General features: G+C 32.5%; 1 protein-coding gene across 1 annotated transcript; it reads right to left on the bottom strand.

Moving 5' to 3' along the window:
• Nucleotides 1-826: 826 nt before the first annotated feature.
• Nucleotides 827-17641, bottom strand: acer2 (alkaline ceramidase 2). Its single transcript, XM_073835671.1, has 5 exons — nucleotides 17623-17641; nucleotides 14566-14707; nucleotides 14353-14490; nucleotides 5128-5265; nucleotides 827-1084 (listed from the first exon to the last, which is right to left on the bottom strand). Exons 1-5 carry the CDS (start codon nucleotides 17639-17641, stop codon nucleotides 898-900), a joined length of 624 nt encoding a protein of 207 aa, XP_073691772.1. The 3' UTR covers nucleotides 827-897.
• Nucleotides 17642-22480: the final 4839 nt, after the last annotated feature.

The raw sequence follows: 22480 nt of genomic DNA, 5'->3' as shown, positions 1-22480 counted from the left end.
TACTAACATGATTCTAACATTAGCAAGTTGTTAGCATGTTGCTAGCATGTTTAACAAGTTACTAGCATGTTGCTAGTCTGTTTCTAGCATTTAGCTAGCATGGTTTGCCAGTTGCTAACATGTTTTGATCATGATCATGACAGGTTGCTAGGATGTTTATAGCATGTTGCTAGCATGTTTAACAAGTTACTAGCATGTTGCTAGCCTGTTTCTAGCATGATTAGCATGTAGCTAGAATGATTAGCCAGTTGTTAGTATGTTGCTATCATATTTGTAACATGATAAACAAGTTATCAACATGTTGCTAACATGATTAACAAGTTACTAGCATGGTTCTAGCATTAGCAAGTTGTTAGCATGTTGCTAGCATGTTTAACAAGTTACTAGCATGTTGCTAGTCTGTTTCTAGCATTTAGCTAGCATGATTTGCCAGTTGCTAACATGTTTTGATCATGATCATGACAGGTTGCTAGGATGTTTATAGCATGTTTCTAACATGATTAACAAGTTTGCTAACATGATTAGCATGTTACTAGCATGATTGTAGTTGCGATAGATCACAGTTATCACAGTTTTTACTGTAATTTTAATCAAATAAATGTTGAGCAGAAGAAGCTTCTTTCAAAGATCGTAATTATTCCAAGTGTTTGGCTGAAAGTGGGACACAATGTAAAGTTCTAACAGAAAATCCCTGGATCAAACCTAATTGACTCCAAAGTAAACAGAAATCTCCTATTTGTGCCGTTAATCTACTAAACACTGGTGAGTAACACTGATTGACCTTAACCTTCCCCAAAAACAAAGCCTTACAGTCCAGATGCAAAAGCAGGATCTCCTTCAAGTGAACATCCATCACAAAGCGTTTGAAGTGAAGTCAGATTCCTCAGAAAGCACAGCTCAAGTCACCTTGATAGAGGGCTTCCTGTGCACGCAGAGAAGAGTCACGTAGGGCACCCCGATGAAAGCCCACTTCTCACTGGGCCAGAATTTGACGACGGGCCCCTGCTCTGGAGCCTCTGACGCCGCGTCGAAATAAGCAAAACACACACATCCCAGATACGACCCCAGGCAGATGAGGATATGCCTGAACACAGGGATAGAGGAGCAAATGTAGAGCAGATAATCACCTCCAAAGGCAAAGTGCAGTAACTACGCCAACACTGAAACTGAGAAAAATGCCTTTAAAGTTTTTACATAAGCCAGTCAAACATGTTGACGCTTGCGTTACTCTGAACAAATTAATTGAACCAGGAGACTTTGCCACAAGACAAAACAGTTGTCACAAAGTCCATTTTAAGCCTTAAAGGAGTAGTTCACTTTCATAACAACAGTGTACAGATAATGTTCTTAACCCGTTGTCATCCAAGATGTTCATGTCTTTCTTTCCTCAGTCGTAAAGAAATTGTGTTTTTTTGAGGAAAACATTTCAGGATTTCTCTCTTTATAATGGATATGGATGGAGCCCCGAAGTTTGAACTTCCGAAATGCAGTTTAAATGCAGTTTCAAAAGGCTCTAAACGATCCCAGCCGAGGAGGAAGGGTCTTATCTAGCGAAACGATCGGTTATTTTCAAAACAAATTGACAATTTATCTACTTTTTAACCTCAAATGCTCGTCTTGTCTCATCTCTGCGCAGCGCATGCGAAGTCTGTGTGATTGAGGTAAATACAGTTAGGGTATGTCTAAAAACTCCCATCTCGTTTATGTCTTCAATGTCAAAATCGTCCTATAATGCTGTTTTTACCTTTTTTTGTAAAAGGAGTTTGAGTTTCTTTGCATGTTCACTTTGTAAACACTATGTCGGTACTTTTGCAGCAATTTAAGGTAGGGTTGTGCCGATAGACGATAGTATCGTGTATCGACGATAGTCAGAGATATCGCCTGTCGCTGATGCCTTTGACGATAGTTAGACGATTATTATTATTATCCGTCAACAAAGAACTTAACTTTAGCAATGCAGCACAGAGAGTCTGTTCTAGGATGCTTCAGAAACTTGCCGCGGTATAAACACACGCATAGAGAGGCCACAGCGCCTTAACGCACCTCGTGCAGTTAAAATGGGAGATTTTCATCATACAGTACGGTGGTAGATTCACTGATTCTAAAGGGAGTGTTATATTATATTTGCATTGCAGTCATTAGGATAACAGAGGTAGTAAAACCTGGTTCAGGCTGAATTAATTACGATGTATCATAATCAGTCTGTATATAGTAAACATAAACATTCATCTCAGTAACGTCTATAGGCGTTAATTAGAATTACGATGCGATCAAATGGCGCTAAACATACGCACGTGAATTACACGCGCATATCACTTCTCCGCATTCAATATGAACTGAAATACAACATCACCCTCATGATAACGGTCAGACATACAGCGGTAACATTATAGCAATATGATGGGTAAAGAAAGATTCATTCATTTACATTCTGGCACGCACATTTACAACTCACTCACTGACGATAGCAGAGAATGAAACCGAAAGTAACTTGAACAACTCCGGCAGATCTACAGTCAGCGCTGTACACGCACAACTTAATCATATGTCAAGAGAAAAGTCTACCTTTACAAAACGAATAAGGAATTTAGTACATAGATAATTAATTAAATTAGCACGATAGTATCGTGTATCGGCGATCTCTCAGGCTGACGATAGGGCGATATGAAAATTGAGCATATCGCCCAACACTAATTTAAGGTGATTTTGAAGTTAGGGAAGACAACGAGATGGGAGTTTTTAGACGTACCCTAACTGTATTTACCTCAATCACACTGACTTCGCATGCGCTGCGCAGAGATGAGACAAGACGAGCATTTGAGGTTAAAAAGTATATAAATTATCAATTTGTTTTGAAAATAACCGATCATTTCGCTAGATAAGACCCTTCCTCCTCGACTGGGATAGTTTAGAGCCTTTTGAAGCTGCATTTAAACTGCATTTCGGAAGTTCAAACTTCGGGGCACCATGCATATCCATTATAAAGAGAGAAATCCTGAAATGTTTTCCTCAAAAAAACACAATTTCTTTACGACTGAGGAAAGAAAGACATGAACATCTTGGATGACAAGGGGGTGAGTACATTATCTGTGCATTGTTGTTATGAAAGTGAACTAATCCTTTAACTCAATTTTGACCAAATGTGTAGTTACTGTGCTTTGCCTTTGGAGGGTAGAATATATTCAAATAACAATAAATGAATGACATCTTTTTCATCAAATGTAAATATGGAGAAAATGTATACTGTCTAACATTTCTGAGTTTTCATTTTTGAGCAGATTATTGGCTTTAATGTGAAAAAATGTTATTCGAATAAATGAAAAGGTCAAAAGTTTTTGAAAAGTAGAATTTTTAATGTTTTTAAAGAAGTCTCTTCTGCTCACTAAGCCTGCATTTTTTTTATCCAAAGTACAGCAAAGACAGTAAAATTTTGAAATATTTTGCTATTTAAAATAACTGCTTTCTATTTGAAATATATTTTAAAATGTAATTTATTCCTGTGATCAAAGCTGGATTTTCACTGCAAAAAAATGCTTTTCATACTTAGATTTTTTGTCTTGTTTCCAGCCCAAATATCTAAAAATTCTTAAATCAAGACTAATAAAAATTATTTTCTTGTTTTCAGAAAAAAACAAGTCAAAATTAAGCAGTTTTTGCTTAGATCAAGCTAAATAATCTGCCAATGGGGTAAGCATTTCAAGCAAAAACGCACTTAATTTTGACTAGCTTTTCTGAAAACAATACCATTTTTATTAGTCTAGAAATGTTAATTTTCTTGATTGAATTTCTTGATTTAAATTTTTTTAGATACTTTGGCTCGAAACAAGACAAAAAATCTAAGAAAGAAACACATTTTTTGCAGTGTTCAGCATCATTACTCCAGTCTTCAGTGTCACATGATCCTTCAGAAATCATTCTGATTTGATTTGCTGCTCAAAAAACATTTTTTATTATTATTCCGAATATTTAAAACAGTTGAGTGTATTTTTTTCTGGATTCTTTGATGAATAGAAAGATCAGCATTTGAAATATTGAAATGCAATTGCAATCAGCAATTGAAAGATCTGAAATAAAAACCTTTTTTAACATTATACATTATAGAATTTAAAAGATTGGAGTCAGTAACCTTTTTTTTTGGGGGGGGGGGGGGATAATAGAAATTAATACTTTTATTTAGCAAAGATGCTTTAAATTGGTCAAAAGTGATGATAAAGACATTTATAATGTTACAAAAGATTGCCATTTGAGATAAATGCTGTTCTTCTGAACTCATTTTAAAAAAATCTTACTGTTAAAAAAAAATTTGACTGGTAGTTTACTTTGGGAGGGAAAAAAACAAGGAATAATTAGCTTTATTAAAATTTATTCAGGATTCAACTGAATTAGTAACTGTAATAATTCTACAGCAATGATTTCCAAAAAATTTTTTGAGCTGAACCCCATAAAATATTAAAACTTTTAAGGTCATATTTTAATAATTTGACAATATGAAGTTGTCCAAATGACGTTCTTATGCATATTACTAATCAAAAAGTTTTGATATATTTAAGGAAGGAAATTTACAAAATATCTTTATGGAACATGATCTTTACTTAATATCTTAATGATATTTCAATAATTTGACAATACATTCATGGTTAATGGCAGTGTTATTTTAGTATCACTGGTACATTTGTTTTTGTTAATATTCTGAATTAGATTTCTATTTAATTTCAGGTAAAGTTCTATATAGTTTTAATTTTATGAATTAGTTTGAGTTATTTTAGTAAGTTAAACAAAGCAATAATGAGAAACGCAGAAATAAAGTAGTTTATTTGTAAATTTGAAATGCATTTCGGTTAACATTTTACTTCAAAGTATCAAAAATGTTTTTTTTTGTTTTAGTCCTAGTTATAGTTTACTTTTAATTGTCACACAAATTTTTATTTTATGTAATTAATGCTTTTGTGTTGAAAATTATTCATTTTCATGATTTTATTAGTTATTAGCTTTTCTTCAACTCGTGAAACTCAGTCTCATGGTCTAAGCACACCGACTAGATATGAAAAGAATAAAGTAAAGCTGCAATATCTTGTTTACTAGCTGCTGTATGTTGAGTGCACTTGATCAGAAGTGCGCTGCACTTACCAGACACAGTGTAGATACGGAAAGTTGACAGACGACCACATTTCACAGAAAATGCGATCACTGATCCAGCACATGAGGGCCAGAGTCCACCACAGACCCGACAGCAGACCCAGCTTAAACACACGCGGGTTTTCACACCTACAGACACACAAACACACAAACACTCATCACATAACAGGATTATTACAGTTAACTAAAACTAAATAAGAAAAGAATACATTTTTGGTACTCACAATAAAGATGAACTAAAATAAACGGGTCTACAAAACCAGTCACAAGGGTGATTTTTTTCCCCTGAAATTTAGATTTATACATCATCTGAAAGCTGAATAAATAAGCTTTCCATTGATGTATTGGAAAATCTGGAATCTGAGGGTGCAAAAAAAAAAAAAAAAAAACTAAACTGAAACAAAATATTGAGTAAATCACCTTTAAAGTTGTCCAAATGAAGTTCTTAGCAATGCATATTACTAATAAAAATTAAGTTTTAAGTTTAATTTTGTCCTACCATAAATATATTTACAAAATATCATAATTTCTTCAATATCGACTTTAAAGTTGTCCAAATGAAGTTCTTAGCAATGCATATTACTAATCAAAAATTTGTTTTGATACATTTACGGTAGGAAATTCACAAAATATCTTCATGGAACATGAGGTTTACTTAATATCTTAATGATTTTTGGCATAAAAGAAAAATTTTTGACCCATACAATGTATGTATATATATATATATATTAGGACCGGGACTTTAACGCGTTAATTTAGATTAATTTATTACACAAAAAATTTTTTTACGCATTTTAATCGCACTTATTTTTGCACCGTGGAACGTTTCTCACTGGATGAGTTTCGACGGACCGATTATACTGGAGCACCAACTAGCGTTCAGACAAAAACAAACCACAGTGAACATGGACAAAGAAGCTGATGAGACCGCTTTGGTTGGCCCTTTGAATGGGAAATTTTGTTATAAAAAACGAATGGCTGAAATGTAGGCTACTATATTTCTAAATATCCTACTGCTACACTTAATGGCAATATTGCACTGGTCTGTTGGAGTTGGTTGAACAAAAATAAACAATATTTTGTTGCTTAAGCTTATGTGTTCAGTCATTATTCAATGGTATACTAAAAATCCATATGAAAAAAAATTACTTCTCACTGTTCTCAGGTCAAATATTTGTATGCAATTAAAATGCGATTAATTTCGATTAATTCATTACAAAGCCTCTAATTAATTAGATTTTTTTTTATTAGATTATTTTTTTATTATATATATATATATATATATATATATACACACACATACACACACACACACACACACACACACACACACTATATATATAATGAACTAAAATATAAAAAAAATTGTTTAGTTAACTACTCTGAAAATACATCTGAAATAGTTAAGATAAAACTACACAGACATAAAAAAAAAAAAAAACTAATGATAAAAATGACAACAACACACAACAAAATTACTAAAACTTTGAATAACATAAAAAAGAAAACAACATGTAAAAATAAAAACAGTTTCCAAATATTTTTTTAAAAACACGATAGAATCTGAGTTACGTTTATCAATATTTTGAATTTATTTTTAAATTGTACATTTTCAGTTTTAGTACTATAGTTGTGTCTGTACTTTTTAGTAGATGTGTGTTTGTGTACGTCTATATAGTACAGTTTTTTTTTTTTGCTTTTTTGAATAAAAGTCCAAACTAAATTTAAACAATTGACAGTAACAAGACTGACTTAATACAATACTTAACAATAACAGTCATGAAAATGACGTTTGTCACCCCCCCCCCCCCCCCCAAAAAAAATAAATAAATAAATAAAAAAATAATAATAATAATAATAATAATATTAATAAAGTTAAGAAAAATTAAATGCATATTTGGGTTTAGTCACACCGTGTTTTTTTAAACGTTACATATAATCTTAAGGAGACAGAACATATTGACATTATACTTTCCTTTTTATACGATTTTCTCAATCAATGCAAGGAAAGAGCCCCATATTTTCATATAAAGATCAAGGCGTCCTGAGGCTCTAAATACTACACGTTCATAGCTAGCAATATTGGACATGAGTTCTAGCCACTCACTAAACGAGGAGGGCGTAATAGATTTCCAATGTCTCAGAATGACTCTACAGATACCATAGCTAAACGGCACCATTGCAGTTTTATTAATTTTATTAATTTTAGTTTCAGTAACTAAATTTAAATTTGAAATTAAATTTGGGATAAATAATTTTCGTTTCTACAGTTTGATTTTTAGTTTCAGTTATAGTTTTCGTTAACTATAACAATCCTGATCTCAATGCTACAATACTAAAACAAGGTTCCTCAAATCTTACCTTGGAGGGCCAATGCGCTGCAGAGTTTAGCTCCAACCCTGATCAAACTCACCTACTTTTGATTTTCTAATGATCTTGGTGTTTGAAATAGGGTTAAAGCTAAACTATGCAGTAAAGTGGATCTTGTGGGCCTCAGATTTGAGGATCCCTGTATTAAAATAACATGCATAACAGCATCCCACACGAACACTCATACGGCAGGCCTTGCTGAGGAGATATTGTGTACTGTTACTTTTGCAAGTGATTGCACTTATGATTATATCTAGTTCATCTGATTTAGCACTAGAAAAAACAGACTGTTTGCTTGAGATTAAAAAACTGTAAATGATGTTGTTCCATTTGAGAGTGACGTCAGTCACGATTTTTCACAGACGGGATCACGCTGATGATCACTTTCACACACCTGCCTACACACAGAAACACAATCTGTCTTGTTATCACAGTAAACAAACACAGCAGATATCAGATGAATGCTTCTTGCACAGCCATAACTGCTGACATCGATGACAGAGATGTTACTGTTTACTGTTTGCGATATTGCATTTTTCAAAGGCATAACGATTAACGATTGTACATTGTGCGATATTCGTATCATGCGATAGAACTCTTCATTCTGGACAAATTTGCCTCTAGAACCACTGCTGTTAATAAAACCATTTGTTAAATGATTGAAAAGATGTCAAAAACCTACTTTTGCGAACTAGTCCTAGGTTTTCGCTCACTGCAGTACAATCCTCTAAACTCTCTAGGTCAATGATTATCAAACTAAATGTTGAACTTTACCCTTTGGGAAGCTACAGTCGTGGCCAAAAGTTTTGAGAATTACATAAATATTGGAAATTGGAAACGTTGCTGCTTAAGTTTTTATAATAGCAATTTGTATATACTCCAGAATGTTATGAAGAGTGATCAGATGAATTGCATAGTCCTTCTTTGCCATGAAAATTAACTTAATCCCGAAACAAACTTTCCATTGCATTTCATTGCTGTCATTAAAGGGCCTGCTGAGATCATTTCAGTAATGGTCTTGTTAACTCAGATGTGAATGTTGACGAGCACAAGGCTGGAGATCATTATGTTATAACAGGGTTGTTTAGAAAAGGGGCCTGTCTGAATATAACAAAAATCCTATAAAGCCTAAAGAAAAACTCAAAACTTCACAAAACCTGCTAAGCACATGACTGGTGATCCTAAACAAGCATGCACATTTTTAAGGAGATCAGACCATAGCTGATGCTATAACAGTTATAAACGTAAAAAATATCATTTGTGACCTTGGACCACAAAACCAGTCTTAAGTCGCTGGGGTATATTTGTAGCAATAGCCATAAATACATAGTATGGGTCAAAATTATTGATTTTTCTTTTATGCCAAAAATCATTAGGAAATTATCTAAAGATCATGTTCCATGAGTATTTTTGGTAAAATTCCTACTGTAAATATATAAAAATGTAATTTTTGATTGGTAATATGCATTGTTAAGAACTTAATTTGAACAACTTTAAAGGTGATTTTCTCTGTATTTTGATTTTTTTGCACCCTCAGATTCCAGATTTTCAAATAGATGAATCTCGGCCAAATATTGTCCTATCCTAACAAACCATACATTAATAGACAGCTTATTTATTGAACTTTCATATGATGTATATATCTCAGTTTTGTAAAATTTAACCTTATGACTGGTTTTGTGGTCCAGGGTCACATTTTTCAATGGCAAATTACCCGTATTTGCCAAAAAAAAAAAAAAAGAAAAAAACTCAATCATTGATTAGGTGGTTACAGACTTGCTAAACAATATGTCTTTTTCCATATTTGCTTAAATGCCTTTTAGCGTTTGAACCCCAGTAATCGCTGCTTGCAGCTATATATCACAGATTAGTGGCCAAAAACACTTAATATAGGCTCTATAATACAAATGTCATATCTTTTAAGTGTTGAAACAATGATGTTGCCACTGTGTTGAGAATGGAAATAACTAGGGCTGGCAGAGGAGGAGGAAAAAATAGTGTGAGAGAGAAGGAAGAGAGCGAGAGATATAGAGAGAGACAGGAAGTGAGACACTACAAGAATTGCAAACTGTTAGTCAGACAAACTGATAAACAAAAAGCCTTGTTCCGCTTCCAAGGTGTTTGTAATTTGTCACTTGTGAACAAGATGTACACTAGCTTCTTAAAAAAAACTACTTATGACGGAAATAATACACTTCAAAACTGCAAACTGAATGTAATATAAATGCATTTTAGGTTAAATTTATATTAAATGCAATTAGCTGAACTTTAGAGTGCTTACGTAGGACTTAAATACATCTTTCTATGTTATTTTAGAAATACTGCTATTGTCAGTGACATATGGTTAAAGTACTGCCGAATGTACTGACAAGCATTTATGATAAACTAAGGGTAGATTTTTTTTTAAATTGAGAGTTGTACATCGTATAAAGGCTGAAAAAACAAGCTTTCATTGATGTATGGTTTATTAGGACAGGACAATATTTGTCTGAGATACAATTATTTGAAAATCTCCAATCTGAGGTGCAAAAAATCTAAATTTTGTCCAAATGAAGTTTTTAGCGATGCATATTACTAATCAAAAATTTGTTTTGATATATTTATGGTAGGAATTCTTACTGCGAAATATCTTAATATCCTAATGATTTTTGGCATAAAAGAAAAATCAATAATTTTAACCTATGCAATGTATTTTAGCCTATTGCTACAAATATATCCGTGCTACTTAAAACTGGTTTTGTGGTCCAGGGTCAAACTTCTATTGAAACTTGTCATGCATTTAAATATATTTGTAATTATGCATTTTCACACATCACTCCAAAAAGGAAACATCGTGTTGTTTTTTAGGTTAACAACAGCATAAAGTAATATCTATCTATTCACAGTTTCACTTCCTGTAAACAGACACAAGTTTTACTTTGTGCTCAGAGATGTCACAGGCTCATTCATTGTTAGTCTCTCTCGTAATGAGCTCACAGTGAGCCTTTGTAAATAATCACTAAAACTACAAACATATATTGTTTGCTGTAAGATAAAGCACATATAACTGGTCTGAACGCAGAGAGAAGCGCTATCAGGAAACCACACCAGCGCATCTCGTTTTCAGGAAGCCGCTGATAAGCCCATTTCTTCATCTACAGAGCGAAGCAAATGAAGTCTATGCACATCTGGACAGCTAATGGGATGGCTTTCCTGACACCAGAGGATTTCAAGCATGTGTGCTGAAGAACAGATTTCTCATTGACTCTCATTGAGCACAGAAAGTATGAGTTTAGTGTCTGTCTACTTAGTTTACTTCACTTACATGACTAAACATTATTACAAGAGCTTCTTGAGAGAAAGGCTTCCCATCTGTAAATGCTTAACGTTCAAAAACATTTTCATAGTATGGGGCTAAGATTTTAAAAGGGACATCGGATGCAAATTTCACTTTTACATGGTGTTTGCATATAAATGTCTCTGCAGTGTGGATACAACCATCCTACAATGATAAAAACTAGAGATGAATGTTACGAAGTGTAGTACCACTGGATTAACTGGTGACAAGGCAGAAATGCTTCTCTTTATCAAGAAAAATTAGCTATTAATGCCCAAGTAATTGCATTTAGTACTAGCATTGGTATTTATACCTGTTTGAAGACACAGTGCACGTTTTGTTATTAAAGTTATTGTTGTGAGATGATCCTGTAATTAATGTTTTAAAAAAAAATCCATATAAAATTAATTGAAGAAAAGTAGATTTTTGTATGCCTGCTTTGTTACTTATATTTTATTTGTAATGTTTTCAAGGCTCAGAGCACTTTATTTTGTTAAAGTCATTTTAATATGAGAAGATGCTGTAATGTTTATGCATTTCTTTTATTATAAAATAAAAAAAAACATTGAGGACAAGATTTTTGCTAGTATAACTATATACTGTGTTAGTTACAGGAACTAATTGTATACCTTTTTCAAAGGCACAAAGCGCTTTTTTTGTTGTAAGAAGATCCTGTAATGTTTAAAAAATTATTTTATTATAAAATAAATTTAATGAAAGAAAATATTTCTGTATAGGCCCATGCTTTCATTACAGTTCTTAAAAAAAAAATCGGAATCGGCCAAGAAAATTGCAATCGGTGCATCTAAAATGCATGTAAAAATACATTCACTTCTTTTTTAATCCCTAAAAACCCAAGCCGATTTGATTTTGTGAGCAGTATGATGTCATATTGCTCAGGCCCCGCCCACGACTGCTGACGGACCGCCCTTTATTAGCATATTTCTGTCCTCAGCCAGTTGTACGCTGCCTGGCATTTTCAACACAAGTCTTTGTTTTTCTCCTAAAATCAGAGCCACTGAGGACGCAGTGGATTAGTTTTGTTTTTGATGGTAATGCACGGCTGAATAGACAACAAAAAAATGCAAAAGAGGGGCGGGGTGAGCAGAGCTCATTATCATTTAAAGAGCCATGCAATGAAACGGGTCGCTGTGAACAGAGCAGTTTCAGACAAGGTAAAATGGTGTTGTTTTACATGACCACTGAGGAATTTTAACCAAAGTATGTTACAGAAATTTCATAAAGGCCCTTAAGTATCATACAAACTTGTGGAAATTGGGCATCTGATGTCCCCTTTAACTAAATTGTACAATTTTTTGAAGACCGCCTTCAAGTTGGGTCACTCCTTTAACATACTCTTGCATGTTATTGCTCTTTGGATAAAAGCGTCTGCTAAATGTAAATATGATCTTTGTTTTTTCTCTTTTTCTCTCTTTTTTTGGTCTGTCAGGTGCAATTCATAAGTCAAGCATACTCGAATAGTAACATCTCAAGAAGTATGCTTAAAATTAATAAAAGTATAAAAAAAAACTACTTGCAGACAATTTTAAGAAAGACACTTTCATGACAGTTCAACACACTTAAGTATACTTTTAAAAGTGCTCTTCGTTATATTGTTAAATTACATTTTAGATTTAATAATCTTAAAGTAAGTGCACTTTAGAGAACTTGACTAACATACTGAAGCACACGTAAAGTACTTGATTATAATTTTGTACACTATAGTGTTTTTTCAATATTATATTTAAAGTTAATAGATTTTAAATATACTAAATCACAACTTGATCATTTCAAATGTGTAACTGGAAATATGTCAAAACATGACAAAAGTTTTAACTGAAGTAACATTCAAATATATTTTAGTTTACAATAAATGTTTGTCAGTGCCTATAACCATTTTTCAAAGATAACAGAAGTGTCAAAATAGTGCTTTAAAGTCCAGCTAATTGCATTTAATATACATTTAAACTATAATACATTTTAATTTAATTTTAATTAACAGGCAATTAAGTGTCAGAAGTTTTTGACCAGATTTTTTATGATGTTTTTAAAGAAGTCTCTTCTGGTCACCAAGCCTGCATTTATTTGATCCAAAGTACAGCAAAAACAGTACAATTTTGAAATATTTTTACCATTTAAAAAAAACAATAAACATTTCAACATAATAATAACAATAATAAATGTTTTTTTGGCCAGCCAATCAGAATATTAGAATGATTTTGAAGGATCATGTGCTGGATTAATGATGCTAAAAATTCAGCTATAAAATCACAGCAATAAATTACAATTTAAAATACATTCAAATAGAAAGCAGTTATTTTAAATAGTAAAAATATTTTAAAAATTTACTGTTTCTGTACTTTGGATCAAATAAATACAGGCTTGGTGAGCAGAAGTGACTTTAAAAAAAACACATTCGACTGGTAGTGTATATTCTTTTGAAGTATATTATTTCCACAATAAGCACACCTCTCCTCAAACTTTAAGCGCAGCTAATTTGATCTACTTTTAAGTTTGTAACTTTGCATAAAAGTAGTTTACATTTGGTAGTTTACATACATACTGTTTTGTAATTTTATAACTACAATGTAAAATTAATAATTATTATATACGTTTTCTTTTTACAGTGAAATATTAAAATAAGAATATTTTCTTAATTTGTTTATATTTAGTTTTTTATTTTGTAACGATAATAATAATAATAATATTTTTAAAAATATTAAATATAAATATCATAATATTTTTTTAAATATATTTGCAATTGGAATTATCATGGGGGAAAATTTTTTTTTTTTCCTTAAATCTTAAAAGTTTTTGTGCATTCATAAAAAGCGTATCCCTTTTTTTTTTACGAAAGTCAAATAGATGATTTAAAGGATATTATTTCCACAATAAGCAAACCTCTCCTCAAACTTACTTTTAAGTTTGCAACTTTGCATAAAAGTAGTTTACATTTGGTAGTTTACATACATACTGTTTTGTAATTTTATAACTACAATGTAAAATAAATAATTATTATATATGTTTTCTTTTTACAGTGAAATATTAAAATAAGAATATTTTCTTAATTTGTTTATATTTAGTTTTTTTTTATAACGATAATAATAATAATATTTTTAAAAATATTAAATATAAATATCATAATTTTTTTTCTAAATATATTTGCAATTTTTTCCTTAAATCTTAAAAGTTTTTGTGCTTTCATAAAAAGCGTATCCCTTTTTTTGAAAGTCAAAATAGATGATTTAAAGTATATTATTTCCACAATAAGCACCTCTCCTCATACTTTATGCTCAGCTAGTTTAATCTACTTTTAAGTTTGCAACCATGTGCTTTCCTATACTTTACATCATATTAATTTACAGGGACATTGCCATATAAATAGAGACAGCTATATAGAGGAAGCTGTCACTGTGATTTAAAATGAACACGCACAAGAATAAATATGTAATGCAACAACATGAAAGCACTAGAGGACTGATGTGTGTGTGTGTGTGTGTGTGTGTGTGTGTGTAGACACAAGCGCTGACCTCTTTAGCTCTGTGATGAGAAGAGCGGTGCACGGGATGCCCAGCGTCATCAGAGAGATTGAGTTTATCGCTGGCTTGATGAAGGCCAGACACGTGGTGATCCCTGAGAGGATGCCGATGACCATTTTGAACCTCGATCTAGTGACATAAACAAGAGGAGTAAACAAGAAAATTCATTTTGATCTGAATCTGTGTTTGAATATGCAAGTGCACCTGTCTCTGCGGAATATCTTGGGCAGATATCTCTTGGGAAACCACATCCCGATGGCACACATGAGCACCCACAGTATGGCCAGCTCATCCAGCATCTGCCCCAGGAAGCTCAGCGTCGCATGGAAGTAAGAGGAGCCGATACCTGAAGGAGAACAGCAGGATGATGTGAAAACGTTATTATACAACAATTACATTGTTTTAGCCTTGCATGCATCGATGCAGAAGTGTTCACATTAGCATTGTGACGCATGGTAAAAACGATTATATTCCACAGCTCTACACAACGCTGTGCTCTTTTACACATAAGAAGCTCATTATCCAGTGTCTTCTGTGTCTCAGAGAGTCTAAATTCACAATAAATGCTGCTCCGCACAAACACCCGAGTTTCGGTTGGGAAAACATCATGCAATCTTTTTATACTTGAAATGAGAAGCATTTATCAACAAAAGAGAAGGGCTAAAAAAAAAAGAAAGAAGTTTACAATAATTACATAAAAAGAAAAGGTAAAAAGTTTTTGTTGATGTATTTTTTTCTTGGGCAGCCCGAACTTTTAGTGAATTTTTTAAAAGTCGAAATAGATAAAGTTTTCATATATTTCATAATTTATTTTGAATTTAATCTATTTTTCACCTGAATCTTTGCTGGTTTTTAAAGTTTTTTATCCGTGTTCTAAGCAGGTTAAAAATAAAAAGCTGGAAAAATATTGGGGGTGAAAAGTGAACCAAAAAACGAATTCAACTATGTGTGTGTGTGTGTGTGTGTGTGTGTAATTCATTTAATTTTTAAAAAGTAAGTCATTTAATTAGGATTAAAAAAGTTATTCTTTCACAGATTTTTAGAATTTTTTGAAAGTCAAAACAGACAAAGGTCTTAAAAATTTCATAATGTATTTAGAATTCTTTTCTTTTTTCACCTATATCTTTCTTAAAGGAACACTCCACTTTTTTTGGAAATAGGCTCATTCTCCAACTCCCCCCGAGTTAATAAGTTGATTTTTACCGTTTTGAAATCCATTCAGCCGTTCTCCTGTTCTGGCGATATCACTTTTAGCATAGCTTAGCATAGATCATTGAATCCTATTAGACCAATAGCATCACGTTCAAAAATGACCAACGAGTTTCCATATTTGTCCTATTTAAAACTTGACTCTTCTGTAGTTATATCGCGTACTAAGACCGGTGGAGATGCAAAGCTTCAATTTTCTAGGCTGATAAGATTAGGAACTACACTCCCATTCCGGCGTAATAGTCAAGGAAGTTTGCTGCCGTAATATGGACACAGCAGGAGCAGTAATACCACGCAGCACATGTCCAAATGCTAAACTAGCTGGGAACTCATTTCTGATAATACTCCGCCTGCTTCGGCCATATTACAGCAGCAAACTTCCTTGACTATTACGCCGGAATGGAAGTGTAGTTCCTAATCTTATCAGCCTAGAAACTCGCAGCTTTGCATTTCCACCGGTCTTAGAACACGATATAACTACAGAAGAGTCAAGTTTTAAATAGGACAAATATGGAAACTCGTTGGTCATTTTTGAACGTGATGCTATTGGTCTAATAGGATTCAATGATCTATGCTAAGCTATGCTAAAAGTGATATCGCCAGAACAGGAGAACGGCTGAATGGATTTCAAAACGGTAAAAATCAACTCATTAACTCGGGGGGAGTTGGAGAATGAGCCTATTTCCAAAAAAAGTGGAGTGTTCCTTTAATCTTTTTCAACCAGTTTTTAACCCTTTTTAACCTCTTTTTAAACCACTGTTTCAAACCATTTTAACCTCTTTTTAAATTAGTTTCAAACCAGTTTTTAACCCTTTTTAACCTCTTTTTAAATTAGTTTCAAACTAGTTTTTAACCATTTTTAACCTCTTTTTAAATTAGTTTCAAACCATTTTTAACCTCTTTTTAAATTAGTTTCAAACCAGTTTTTAACCCTTTTTAACCTCTTTTTAAATTAGTTTCAAACCAGTTTTTAACCCTTTTTAACCTCTTTTTAAATTAGTTTCAAACCAGTTTTTAACCCATTTTTAACCTCTTTTTAAACCACTGTTTCAAACCATTTTTAACCTCTTTTTAAATTAGGTTCAAACCAGTTTTTAACCCTTTTTAACCTCTTTTTAAACCACTGCTTGAAACCAGTTTTCAAACCTTTTTAACCTCTTTTTAAATTAGTTTCAAACCAGTTTTTAACCCTTTTTAACCTCTTTTTAAATTAGTTTCAAACTAGTTTTTAACCATTTTTAACCTCTTTTTAAATTAGTTTCAAACCAGTTTTTAACCCATTTTTAACCTCTTTTTAAACCACTGTTTCAAACCATTTTTAACCTCTTTTTAAATTAGTTTCAAACCAGTTTTTAACCCTTTTTAACCTCTTTTTAAATTAGTTTCAAACCAGTTTTTAACCCTTTTTAACCTCTTTTTAAATTAGTTTCAAACCAGTTTTTAACCCATTTTTAACCTCTTTTTAAACCACTGTTTCAAACCATTTTTAACCTCTTTTTAAATTAGTTTCAAACCAGTTTTTAACCCTTTTTAACCTCTTTTTAAATTAGTTTCAAACCAGTTTTTAACCCTTTTTAACCTCTTTTTAAATTAGTTTCAAACCAGTTTTTAACCCATTTTTAACCTCTTTTTAAACCACTGCTTGAAACCAGTTTTCAAACCTTTTTAACCTCTTTTTTGAAAAAGTGAAAAAATATAAGAAATTGCTTTAAATTAAAAAGTGGTTTACACTAATTACAAAAAATGTTTTTGTTTACATTTTTTCGCTTGCAGCATATTCCTGCAAAAAGTATTCAATTCACTTTTTTTTACAGTTTTGAAAGTCAAAATAGATGAAGTTCTCATATTTCATAATTTAGCTACAGCACAATAAATATTTTTTTTTAACTTGAATCGTTCCTGTTTTTTTAAGTGTGTTTTTTAAACAGTGTTTTAAGAAATCTGGAAAAATATTGGGGATAAATAAATATAAGAAATTGCTTGATTGTACACTGATTATACGTTTAAAAATACAGGTTTTTGTTGGCTTATTTACATTTTGGACAAAGAGGCCTAAAATTATCAGTAGCATTTTCTAAAGCAACAAACCACTAAGTACTATGCTTCAGCACGTTTGTGGCATGAGTCATGAACATGAATAATAACTCTAACTGTGAGCTTGCTGAGCAGAGATGAGCTTTACCATCCAGACTACATGACAGAAACATGTTAAACCAGAAAAATACCTTTTTGTTTAACATTTTAGACAAGAACCACTCACAATTTCTTAAATACATAGCTGGTTAAACTCTGGTTATACACTGAAATGTATTCTTAGAAGATTTTATTTCTTACATCAATATTTGAGACCCTATTTATTCAACAGCAAACACTATTTTGCCAATTATATCCCAGTCTTAAAGCGACAGAACTAAGCATATTGCCGATTGCCATTAAAGGGACAGTTCACCAAAACCTCTATTAATTTTTTTCTTGTGCCAAACACAAAAGAATACATTTTGAAGAATGTAGATAACAGTAGCTGGTCCGCACTGACTTTGATAGTGGAAAAAAAAAAAAAAATACTATGGAAGAACTGGGTACCCAGCAACTGTTTGGTTACCTACATTATTCAAAATAAGTTTTATGTTCAACATGTTTTATGTTAAAAAGAATTGAGTGAGTAAATGAAGACAGAATTGTCATTTTTGGGTGATGGTAGGCTAATAAATATAAGAAAAATGACTCACTGCTCTTGACTGAACAACTTTAATACAGTTGCTTTAATAAGAGTCAATGTTTAATTTATGTATTGTTTTATTTTTATATTTGTTAATTCCATTTTTTTGTATGATGCTAAATAAATACATCTACTTTACCTGAAAATTAAAGATTGTTTTATTTGCATATTATGTGTATTTGTAACATGTAGCATTTCTTTGTTCTTATTCTTTAATAAAAAAAAAAAAGATTAAAAAATGACAAAGATTTTTATCTTTGCTCAATTTGGCCTAAACATCTGCCATTCTTTTTATTCATTATTTAAAGCTGGAAAAATATTGGGGATGAAAAGTGAACCAAAAATTATATATAAGAAATTTCTTTGGTAAATTAAAAAGTACTTTACACTAATTACAAAAAACTTGTTTTTTTTCTTGTGCCCTAAAAATGAGCATATTCCTGTAAAAAGTCATTATTTTACAGATTTTCTACAGTTTTGAAAGTCAAAACATATTTTTTTAGAGCAAAAAAAGCAAAAAAAAAAATAAATAAATAAAAAATACAGTCAAAATACAGTCCCCTGGCAAATAATTTTGGACATATAACTTTTTGTTCAAATGTAAATAAAAGCTGAGAAATATTTTTTTTCCACAATGATGCCTTGTACATCGTCTTATCATCTTTTGGGAGAAGCCTGTGTCATTTCCAGTCAAAAATAAAAACTTGCTGGTTGAATAAAAGTACATTTAAGTCAGAATTTGCCAGGGGTATGAATCATTTTGGGCTTGACTTTAAGAAATTGCTTGATTGTACACTGATTATACATTTTAAAATCAATGTTTTTGTTGCCTTATTTACATTGATAAACATCTGTTTGGTTTTAAAATAGGGAAATTGTATAACCAATAGTAAAACCAACATGACAAAGAATCGAGATAAAATCGTGAATCGTGATATTTCACCCTTTCGCCCACAGTTTAAGGTGAGACACTGCAGGTGAATAGGGTAAAAAATAAAATAAAATAATAATAGGTATGACCTTACCCAGTTAATTGATTACATTGATAATTGCAAACATTTTTTGTATTACAAGTTTTCTAAAATGTTACGTTTAAATATGCAAATTATGCATTATTTAATGAAATAATTTGCATTTCAAGTACAAAAATCTAAACAATGGATCAGTTTCAAAATTCTTGTTTAATTTTTTTTATCATATTAGAGTCAAATGTTTTTACAGAGAGGATTTTTGAATTTTCGTCACTCCATAATCCAGAAAAACAGACAGGAAACAATTTTTTTATCAAGCAAATAAATCCTTCTATAAAAGCCTTCTGAATATGTGACCCTGGACCACAAAACCAGTCTTAAGTCGCTGGGGTATATTTGTAGCAATAGCCAAAAATACATTGTATGGGTCAAAATTTTTGATTTTTCTTTTATGCCAAAAATCATTAAGAAATTAAATAAAGTTCATCTTCCATGAAGATTTTTTATAAAATTCCTACTGTAAACATATCAAAATGTAATTTTTGATTTGTAATATGCATTGTTAAGAACCTAATTTGGACAACTTTAAAGGTGATTTTCTCAGTCTTTTTGATTTTTTTTGCATCCTCAGATTTCTGATTTCAAATAGATGTATCTCAGCCAAATATTGTCCTATCCTAACAAACCATACATCAATAGAAAGCTTATTTATTGAGCTTTCATATGATGTATAAATCTCAGTTTTGTCAAATTTAACCGTATGACTGGTTTTGTGGTCCAGGGTCACATATAGAAAAGGAATACAAATGTAAAGTTTGGTGCGTGTAAGTGCTACTGAAGTGACGATTTTTGGCTCAGTGTAGGAGAAAAATGTATTGTAAAAATATGTATTGTAATTGAAATCTATTGACACAAAGAGATAAAGTGCTATAAAAGAAACACTTAACACTGTCTTTTGGATGTTTTCTTTCCACTAGTCTGAAAAAACACTTTATGAAACACCAAAACGCCCAAAATCTCAAACTTGACAGGTGCATGAATAAACAGCGTCTACTGTCAAGTCTTCAAAGTCTTGTTAAAACATACATCCACCAGCACAAACGCCACTGCATCACCTCAAGGTCTGATTGAATTCCTCTCCGTCCACGTGTGTCTAATCCTTTGACTAAACTCACTGTATTATATGACGGCAAGGAGGAGTCTGACTCAAAATCCCACCCGGATTAATTAAATCAGCAGCTTCCTTTAGAGCGGAAAAACTCTGAAGACATTTGTACAGAGCGGCGTTTGTGCTGAGCTGGCTACTTTCCCATGCTGCTCCACGGCGAGCTTTAAATACACCAGCGGTTTGTTGGGTAGAAGTCACACTTTTGCACAAACCAATCTCCCAAGTGATTGTCTTAACCTTAGCTGTTAAAGGAGGGAGAATAAATAAGATGCCCCAAATGCGGAGCAGCGAAGGCGACACCAATGTGAGAACGGCAGCTTTGGTAAACCTACAACTGAGAGGGACTGTTTGGCTTTACTTGTGAATGCATTTGGGTCATGTGAATTTTGACACATCTTACAGATGACTAAGTGAGTTCCAACTCCAAACTCATTCAACAGATCCTATGAATGAGAGAAGCTTTTGTGCTGTCCTTAAGCCAGGATTTATGTCTTTTGTAACCTCGGGTTAAGGTCATTTTTAAACATGGGTAATGAAATGTTTGACATTTGTAATTCTGTGGTTGTTCAGAGCAGAGCCAGTGTCAGCTGACCTGAATGTGTATTGAACTGAATGTGTATTGTACTGAATTTCCATTGTTATGCTGATGACACTCAACTATATATTTCAACAAGACCAGATGAAACTTCTAACTTAGCAAAGTTAACAGAGTGTGTTAAAAATGTGAAAGACTGGATGACCAATAATTTTCTACTGTTAAATTCAGATAAGACTGAGATATTACTTATTGGACCAAAAAACAGTACACAGAATCTCTTAAACTGCAACTTGCAACTAGATGGATGTACTGTTATTTCTTCTACAGTCAAAAATCTAGGTGTTATATTAGACAGCAACCTGTCTTTTGAAAATCATATTTCCTATGTTACTAAAACAGCATTCTTCCATCTTAGAAACATTGCTAAGCTACGGAACATGTTACCTGTTTCTGATGCAGAAAAGTTAGTTCATGCATTTATGACGTCTAGACTGGACTATTGTAATGCACTACTAGGTGGTTGTCCTGCTTCTTCAATAAATAAGCTACAGGTAGTCCAAAATGCAGCTGCTAGAGTCCTTACCAGATCAAGAAAATATGATCATATTACCCCAATTTTACGGTCTCTACACTGGCTACCTATTAGGTTCCGTACCACTTACAAAATATTACTTCTTACCTATAAGGCCCTTAATGGTTTAGCTCCTGCATACCTAACTAGTCTCCTACTACGCTACAATCCCTCACGCTCCCTAAGGTCGCAAAACTCTGGACTTTTAGTAGTACCTAGCAAAGTCCACTAAAGGAGGGAGAGCCTTTTCTCATTTGGCTCCCAAACTCTGGAATAGCCTTCCTGATAACGTTCGGGGATCAGACACACTTTCTATGTTTAAATCTAAATTAAAGACTCATCTCTTTAGCCAAGCATTCACATAATGTATCTCATAACGTTGTAATTTCAGTTACATCTGATCAAATGCACATTAATATTCTTCAGCTTGGGCTAAACCATCATTTTTGTTTGGTCGGAAGTTGGAACAGCAGCTACGCTAATTATTTCTCTGTTTCTCTGTCTCTGCCACGGGATTTCCATCCCGTGGTAACTAGGATTTACACAAGATTCAGCCCGGATTCAGATGAAGAGATGATGCCAACCCCTCAGAGGACCGCAGATGATGCCAGCCTTGAAACAACATACAGCACTACATAATTTTCCTACAAGTTGATTACAGCACATAACCATTGCAATTAGTGTTCATCATCTGTTTGATTACACAGTTCCTGATTTAATATTTATATCATATGTACATCGACTCAACATACAGTATTCACCACTAATAAGCTACTAAATATATTGTAGTAGCCTAAAACTTTTGTGCAGCTGCTCTGCAACAATCTGTATTGTAAAAAGCGCTATACAAATAAACTTGAATTGAATTGAATTGAATTGTATGATGACTGACAGAGTTACAGAGAGACTGTTTCTGATTGGTCGGTCTGTAGCTTTGTTTGTG

This window comes from Garra rufa, chromosome 3 (assembly GCF_049309525.1).
Source record: "Garra rufa chromosome 3, GarRuf1.0, whole genome shotgun sequence".
Taxonomy (NCBI): domain Eukaryota; kingdom Metazoa; phylum Chordata; class Actinopteri; order Cypriniformes; family Cyprinidae; genus Garra; species Garra rufa.
Note: the sequence above shows the minus strand (reverse complement) of the source record. Positions and strands in the feature narration are given on the sequence as shown.

Bases quoted from the DNA above. Each gene is read 5' to 3' on its own strand.
- acer2 (XM_073835671.1), bottom strand. The intron at 14,491-14,565 runs GTGCACTTGCAT...TTATGTCACTAG, and splicing joins AAGATATTCCGCAGAGACAG to ATCGAGGTTCAAAATGGTCA. The intron at 5,266-14,352 runs GTCAGCGCTTGT...GTGTGTCTGTAG, and splicing joins CTCATCACAGAGCTAAAGAG to GTGTGAAAACCCGCGTGTGT.